Source organism: Anas acuta, chromosome 3 (genome assembly GCF_963932015.1).
Source record: "Anas acuta chromosome 3, bAnaAcu1.1, whole genome shotgun sequence".
NCBI lineage: Eukaryota > Metazoa > Chordata > Aves > Anseriformes > Anatidae > Anas > Anas acuta.
The window spans coordinates 113,184,320-113,192,554 of NC_088981.1; the positions used below are offsets into that span (position 1 = coordinate 113,184,320).

The 8,235-nt window shown below is 45.3% G+C and overlaps 1 protein-coding gene across 1 annotated transcript; it reads left to right on the forward strand.

Annotated features, from left to right (window-relative positions):
* Positions 1–30: 30 nt before the first annotated feature.
* On the forward strand, positions 31–7,563 carry SLC25A27 (solute carrier family 25 member 27). The gene is made up of 9 exons (XM_068678817.1): positions 31–337; positions 1,699–1,890; positions 2,627–2,711; positions 3,243–3,365; positions 3,687–3,799; positions 4,440–4,524; positions 5,186–5,278; positions 5,611–5,713; positions 6,301–7,563. The coding sequence occupies exons 1-9, from the start codon at positions 235–237 to the stop codon at positions 6,370–6,372; spliced, it is 969 nt and encodes a 322-aa protein (XP_068534918.1). The 5' UTR covers positions 31–234; the 3' UTR covers positions 6,373–7,563.
* Positions 7,564–8,235: the final 672 nt, after the last annotated feature.

Consider the following 8,235-nt stretch of genomic DNA (forward strand, 5'->3'; position numbering starts at 1 on the left):
CAGACTACATTTCCCAGGAGCCCGCTGTCTCCCGTGTCACTCACCGAGGACCTTGCAGCTCTCTGCAGGAATTCGGGCTGCTGCGTTTGGGAGCGCTGGCACTGTAGAAACATGACCTTCAGAAATTTGCCTCCTAACCAACCCCGAGCACAGCTGAGCTAGCGTGGCCAGGGCCGCTCCTCTTTCAGAGCCGTGCACGGTGGCTGCTTAGCCTTGCCGCATGTCACCCGCTACATGGTACCTGCAGAAGACGAGAAGAGCTTACCTCTTCCAGAGAGATGGCCCCGGGCCAGCAAATTCGCTCTGTCAGCCTGTGCAGCCACTGTGGCAGAACTAGGTACAAATCACCGTGGTTTGGCTGGAGGGAAGGGGATCAAAAATTGATTTTGGGGGGCAGGGAGAACTTCAGTCCCCGGATTCCTCGCTGCTCGGCATTTGTTCTGGCATTTCTGCTCCAGCAAATCTGCTCCTTCCACTCTGCTCGCTCTCCCTTTTCCATGATTTAAGCTTTGCAAGTGCTTTGTGCTACCTGAACTATCTGTGGGGTCTTTTGCATGGAAATCTTCGCCTCTGAGACTGAAGGGCAGCAGTCAATTAGCACAGCACAGTTGGGACCAACCTAACCTTTGCACTTGCTTGTTTTCTGGAGCAACACTAGAGGCAGTCTTTTGCCTAAGGTAGCAGCAAGGTGCTGGCTTCTGCAGGAATTTGCTTTTCCTAGTTAATGTAGGTTAACCAAAGAAAAATCAAATCTCATGTTTCTGGCTATGGTAGCGATGTCCGTAGAAACGGAGGGTAACAAACTGCTTGGTGAAACACAGGAAACCTGGCATCTGCATGGCATTGCTCTGTCCTCAGTAACTTACTTGTAATATTTCTCAGCCTACGGTATATGACTGCTACAAACTCCTACGTGCAAGCCTGTCGCAGTGTGCTAACCATTTGTGATGTCTGTCTTTGCTGGTCTTTAAATGTGAGCGCTGTGTTACCGTGCCCCATCACCTGGAGAGCCACTGCTGGCCTGCATGCAGAAGGACACCTTTACGCCAGCTGTATAATGACTGCTGAGGATTTTGAAATTCAGGGCAGCAAAAATGCACCCCCAGTGTGCCAAAATGGAGGTGGGCCACCTTCCCTGGCCGTTCCTTAATCCTGTGAAGGAAGTAACAGCTGAAATTTGCTCTTTGTGTCTGCACCAGCAAAGCAGCACTGGTGTGGTTTAGGGTGGCTTGTAGGATAGCTGCTCACCTGCATGGATATCTGCGTTACACCACGGCCAGCGTGGGGCTGTCTCTGGTGCTGAGTCATGTTCTGCCACCACGATGGGCAGAGCTGGAGAGGCCAGACACCCAGTAAGAGATCCAACTGATCTTCGTTCAGGAGGAGTAACTGGAACAGAGCTTTTACCCCAGAGTCTCTTGGGAAGTATGTGTATGGCATGACAGCTTGAAAAAGAAGTAAAGGGAGAAGACTTGGGGCTTGATGCATGCTTGTGTCTCATGCCCAAAGCCACTTTGAACAGATCTGGGTGTGAATCACCTCCTGCTCCCCACAAGTACTCCCGCCCTGCTACTGGTCGCTGCACTTTGCTCACACCTTGCTGCCTGCCTTGGGATTCGGGTGTAGATTTCACCAGCGTGGTGGGTCCCGCCACAGCCGGACCCAAACTCACGTTTGTCCTCTGCTCCTTCTCTTCAGTGACGTTCCCCCTGGACCTCACGAAAACTCGCCTGCAGGTCCAAGGTGAAGCTGCTGCACGGGGCAGCGGAACTGCTGCCGGCCAGGCTGTCCCATACCGTGGCATGCTGCGGACGGCAGCTGGCGTGGTGCAGGAGGAAGGCTTACTGAAGCTCTGGCAAGGAGCCACGCCAGCCGTCTACCGGCACATAGGTGATTATCGGCAAGTTCGGGTCCTGCTTGCTGTGGCCAGCAGCCTCGGGCCACGAGCTTCCCCTACCATGTTGTACTTTAAAGGTAGCTGCGAGGACTTCTTCAGCCTGCTTTGCAATCCCACTTTGAAATAAATGAGGATCTGGCTCAGTCCCCTCTCTTCATGGCCTTGTTCTGGCCTGTAGGAAAACAAAATATAATTTCCCTGTCAACTTTGCAGGAAGGTCCTCTGTGCTAACAGGCACTCGCAGTCCTCAGAACAATAAATGTATTTTATCTGAGGGAAGTGGGGATGGACTGGGAAAAAATACAAGGTTGCAAACACTAGGATGAAGAAACACGTTAACGGTCTGGCCAGAAGTAACAGCTTGCTGTGTTTTACTTGCTGAGCCAGTGACATCAACAAACCTCAAAAGCACTCGTGGGAGATTCTGTGCTTGGCAGCCAGCTGAGAGGGGAGAGGTGCCGTAGGGTCTGCTCGATGTGCTGGGATGAGCCACGCTGCCTCTTGGTACATTTATGGCTCAGCCAAAAAGATGTGAAAAAATTCCTGGCTATAGCATTTGTACCAGCCAACTGCCTTCCTTTACCCATTTTCACCATGAACATGAGCAGTGACCAAATGGCCCAGGCAAGCTTCACAATGTTTTACAACAGATCCCTTCAGCTTTTCCTCACCCGGTGACCTCCAGGAATGGCAGACCTCAGACTTACCTCCTGCTGTTGTTTTCCACAGTGTATTCTGGTGTTCGGATGGTTGCATATGAACATCTGCGTGACTCCGTGCTCGGAAGGGCTGAGGATGAAAGCTTTCCTTTCTGGTAATGTTGCACGTGTGCTTGTGCCTATTTGGGTATTGTCCTTTACTGCATGTGGCCCTAGAAAGCTGTCTTCTCTTTACGGCTTGCCCACCTAAAGAGGGTAAAGATAAATAAAGTAATTAAGCACCTGTATGGACTGCCTGGTGCTATGGGAAAGGGTTTTATGTATTGGCAAGCAGTTCCAAGTTTCAGATTGACATTCAGTTGTTATAATATATACAGGAACCTCTCTTGTATCTTGCCATCCTGCCTTTAAACCTTAAGTGAGGAGCATAATGAAACCTGGAGAGGAAGCAGAGCATCTTGGTGGCAGATTCTCCATTTTTGTATTAACTTGAAATTAACCGAACTATTCCTGACTACATTAATTACCTGCATTTGCCACAATTATCATCTTAACTTTGGCTGCCAGTATAAGAAAGAGCCACTCACATTTGTCTCACTTGGGCCATGCTGCCAAACTCTTTAGCACTGTGATTTGTGAAGCTCCTCAGTGTATTCTGCAGTGTGTTTGATTTCCCTGTGCGGCAGGAAAGCTGTTGTTGGAGGCATGTCTGCGGGTGCCATTGGACAGTTTTTTGCCAGCCCAACTGATCTGGTGAAGGTGCAGATGCAGATGGAAGGAAAAAGGAAGCTGGAAGGAAAGCCGTTACGGTCAGTTCTTCTCCAGGGTGGCGTTTATCCACCTGTGTTACTCTTTGGTAAGGTTGTTAGGTTTCTTACACATTTAGTATTGCAACACAGCTGTGGAATCAGGGGGTCACCTATCATTAGCGACCAGATTTGTGCATACCAGGGAAACTCATGTTTGCTAAGATGTCATGGTAGGAAAGTCAAAGATTAAAGGGATTCAGAGGCCAGATCCTCGCAGGTATAAACTGCCACTCCTAAGTGAGGACCTGGCTCAGCAAAGCTCTGGAATATGCAAAGATGTCTCTGTAGCTGGGTTCTCTCTCCATTAAACTTTGATTTTAGATTTCGAGGAGTGCACCATGCATTTATGAAGATCCTGTCCGAAGGAGGAATTCGGGGACTTTGGGCTGGATGGGTGCCAAACGTCCAGAGAGCTGCTCTGGTAAACATGGGAGGTAAATTGAATAACTTGGCCTGTGGTGCTTTAGATCTTAAGTCTTTGGGACTGAAAGGCACTGCCTGTGGCTTCCCATCATAAACACTGGCTCTGTTCTTGGCATATCCTGCAGCACTACTTTGGCTATTTTTTTAATTTTGCATGTTTTAATCTTCTTTGGCACACTGGGTACGACTTCCTAGGTCAGTTGGCACAGGATTACGTTAGCATGACCAAAAAATGTCTTTTGAGATACAAAATTGGAGGTGGCATAAACTGCACCTTGCTAAGCAGCAATAAAGGAATCACTGGACTGATCATCTGGATGGTCGCAGCAGGAGTTACATGTATTAAATGAGGGCTATATAGTAAATGTCATCATGAATTATTCTACAGAACTTTCCATTTGGGATCCATGCTGCCATTTGTAGGGCAGAACAGCGAAGAAGGCAGTGGGAGGGAGCAGGTACTCACATGTCTAACGAAGGGAGCTACGTGCCACAACTCGCATCAGAAACCGGGGGCAGAGTGCTAGCTGTGCCAACGGGAGGGGCTGCACTGCAAATTTTGGTCTTGCCACATCTCCATCCTTTGTCAGTAACAAACAGCACAAACACCATTTGCTTCTGATGCTGTTTTTTTCCTCATTCTCATTACAGATCTGACCACTTACGACTCAGTGAAACACTTCTTGCTTCTGAACACACCGCTCACAGACAACAGTCTCACTCACAGCGTTGCCAGGTGCCGTGCTCCTTTTTTACCTCTTTTCCACTGTGGGGCATTCCCTGCCTGGCTGACTGGACCAGCATGCCCTCTGTGTGCTAGCAGAACCCCCTAGTCTTTGGCTGTGATATCGATGATAAAACTACCCTTATACTGGTAGTGGTTTGAGGTTTTTTTGCCTGAGAGAATGTCACTGTGCAGAAGTCACAAGACAAAGGATGCAACCATTGCTAGGAAACTGCCCTCACCAGAAGGGCCTTACCAGTACATTATAACACCTGTGAGAGCACACAAATATTCACCTTTCTGAAATTGCTACTATTTTATCTACTTTAACTTTAGCAAACAGTAACAAGTGATATAACCTCTGCATAACAACCTCTTTTACTCCCTTGAATTATGAAGAGCTCCGCTTTACATAAGCAATAACATAAATCAACTATTATGGTCCTTTATCCCCGCCTCAGGACTACACACAGAGGCGAGGGCAGCTGGCGCTGAGAGGACATTTGAGAAGAAGCAGTACTAGCAAGCCTTCTCCTAAACAGGTTTATGTTAATTTATGAGGTATTACTCATGGTTTTATGATACCTGCTTTCATGTGTCTTTAGTATTGGAAATTAACTTGTGGTAAATCATTGTGGTCTTTTTTTTGCTAAGTACCTGTTGTTATTGATAGTGGCTGTTCTGGCTTGGTGGCTGCTGTCCTGGGAACTCCTGCTGATGTGGTCAAAACCCGGATAATGAACCAGCCGAGAGACAAGCAGGGAAGGTACGGACACTCTGGGGACTTCTCCGTAGGACAGCAAGACCCTGGGTCTCTCTGATTTCACTGGGAGTTGGTCCACGTGCTAAGTCCTGGTCTTCATCTTGTTTCCTTTTTAGTATTTCAGTTTTGCATGTCTCAGGGGTTTTGTTGGGATGATCACACAGCCATACCAAGTTCCTTCAGTGGAATTCAGAGCAATTAAGACTCCAGTGAGCTTGCAAAAAATAATTGTACAAATTCGGCTGATACAGGTTATTTCTTATTTGGGAAGGGCTTTATTTATTTGTGAATTCTGTATTTGTAATCCTAACTGTTTGTTTTCTGCACATTGCTAGAGGTCTGCTGTATAAGTCTTCCACGGACTGCTTGATTCAAACGGTACAAGGTGAAGGGTTTATGTCTCTATACAAAGGCTTTATACCAACCTGGATGCGAATGGTAAATGCCTTTCACTGTCTTTAGCAAAAGTTGAACAATGTAGCATGAAAATGAAGGGAGTGTTTTGTTCTATCAACATTTCAGAGTTATTTGTGTTTCTCTATTTAACTACAGTTAGCATAGCTGCTCATGGATGAAATGACTGCAGGCAGTGTCACTTCCTAGGCACAGAAGAGGCTTTTGCCCGACACCAGTGTATTGCTCTAAAAAAGCAGACAGCACAGCATGTCAGCTACAAGGGTGCAAGTTTCCTATTTTATGCAAGGAGAACCACGGAATTACCTGATTAAGGTTTTAGAACAAGAGAAGCCTTTAAAAAAAATTAAGAAGCATTCATCCTTAAGTAGCTCCCAAGCATGAAACATTTCAGGCTAAACATTTACAGGCTGGCAAGCTTGCAAAATTTTGTGGTGTCTTGTCAAGGACTGTGCAGCCCTAACCATACACAACATCAAAGTTTTTGTATGACAGACATGAGATTAAGCTTGGGAATAGTATCTTTAAGAAGAGTCAAACACAGTTTAATGTACTGGGATTATTTTGTCAATTCTGTTTCAAGCTTCTAACTTCTGTGCTTGCTTTCACAGGCTCCTTGGTCACTGGTATTCTGGCTTACATATGAACAAATCAGAAGGATCTGTGGAGTTAGTTCTTTTTAAAATCATGAAACCACATCAATATCCACAAAACAAAGAACAGGAAAGCTGTATTTTCATTCCACAAGGCATTCCTACCCCTCAAGGAACTAATTCATTTAGGAGACTGGAGTAGGATCGCATGTATAAATTGCTGCCGTAAATCCAGTCCTTCCTGGGTGGGATGAGCCATGACTTAAGAAACCTAGCTGCTTGGCAGACTGCTATATGAAGGTGAAGTTATCGGCAAGAAAAAAAAAAAAAAGTCAGAGTAGGACTTCAACTGGCACCGGCATCAGCTTTCTGGAAGAGTGAACACAGGTTAAAAAAAAATCTAACAAATACAATATTGTTTGTTTTGCAATAGTGATGATTCCTATCATTAAGGACAAGAGCAGATTGAACAATGCAGCACTGAACACGGGGCTTACCAGCCTACAAAATCACTTGGGAATTTTTGTTATTATTACATTTGTACTCACATAGAAAAAGAACTACCTCTATAGTTTGATACCTCAGCAAACCAAGTACGGGGTGCTAGGTACTGAAACAGATTGAAACAGTTCACTTGACTTTCAATTCCCTTTGCACAAAAGGCAGAAGGGGCTGTGCTCCTCGTGCTTTTCAGAGTCTGTTTGACCTCTACACTCAACGGAGTAACATCCACAAGTGAAATTCAGTCCCTGAAATCGAAAAGCCTAGGAAAGCCTAGGAAATCAAAAGCCTAGTTCACTCTGTGCCACTTGAGGGGCTCACAATAGGCGTGCTGTCCACAGGACAAGTTGAACTACTCGTCCTTTCACAGTGCCAGCACTGACATGGCAGGTTGGGTCACTAAAGTACCACTTTTCCATGGAAATATTCACTCTGCCCTTTTTAAATCTAGGCAGAAATATAACATTTCCTTTAAAAACAAACAAACAAACAAAGAATATTTGAATATATATATATTTTAATCTAAAGCTTTCCACGTTTTATAGGAAAGAGGCCTACTTCTGTTTGTCACTAGGCTTTGTCTCTCAGGAGGCAAAAACGCACTCTAGTAGAAATCATAACGTAGACAGAACAAAGCTGGCTTTGATTTAACAACACCAAACAATAAAATGACAGTACAAAACTTGTGCTCCAAGTAGATACTCAAGATTTCTTCCAGACTAGATTTTGCAACCAGTACCTCCCATGTGCCAATTTCTGATTAAAACCAATTTGAGTGTCTTCTTGGCTTCACTTGTAATTTTTGCTTAGGTTGTGGGTTTGTTGTGCCTGCATATGGTTGGGTGTGTGACTCTGAGGTGGGAAAATAATGCTGTGTAGACACTTATCTTAGCACTATTAGGTGATCAGAAGGTTTTTTTTTTGTTCAGAAATATTATTTTTTCAGTTGCCAGGCTGAGAAGATGATCTGAGTTCTTTCCTTTTTGCACATCATCACCAGCAACTATAACCCAGCAGGCAAGGCTGCTTCTTCAGTCATATCCAGAACAGCCCTTCCTGAAGTCCCATTACTCAGATAGACGATGCTGGATATGCAGAGGTGTCTGATCTATTGAGTTAAAAAAACCATTTTATAAGTCTTTTAGTGAAGAGTTGTTTTAACTCACAAGAAAGCTTTTTATTTTGAGCACTACACACTAAAGAGACAACAGTGCCAAAGTCTAGTATTAAAAATAAATATATTTGAATAGCAAATTTGCTACTTACCACAGCACTTTTTAGTGTGTGGCAATTCACGATTTTTCAAGCAGAAGCTTCTACTGCGTGAAGCACAGGGCTGTGTTTATTGGACTTACCAGTTTCAGAAGCTAAGAGTCAGCCCGAGGAGGACACCCTGGCTTTCAGGCTGGGCTCTCCTGTGTTATAACAGACAGACACGGCTCCTGTTTGCTG

What these genes read in the sequence shown, in the direction of transcription:
- SLC25A27 (XM_068678817.1), top strand. Translation starts at nt 235, where the DNA reads ATGGTACCTGCAGAAGACGAGAAGAGCTTACCTCTTCCAGAGAGATGG. An exon ending in AGCCGTCTACCGGCACATAG is followed by an intron (nt 1,891 to 2,626) that starts GTGATTATCGGC and finishes TGTTTTCCACAG; the next exon opens with TGTATTCTGGTGTTCGGATG. An exon ending in CTCACTCACAGCGTTGCCAG is followed by an intron (nt 4,525 to 5,185) that starts GTGCCGTGCTCC and finishes TGTTATTGATAG; the next exon opens with TGGCTGTTCTGGCTTGGTGG.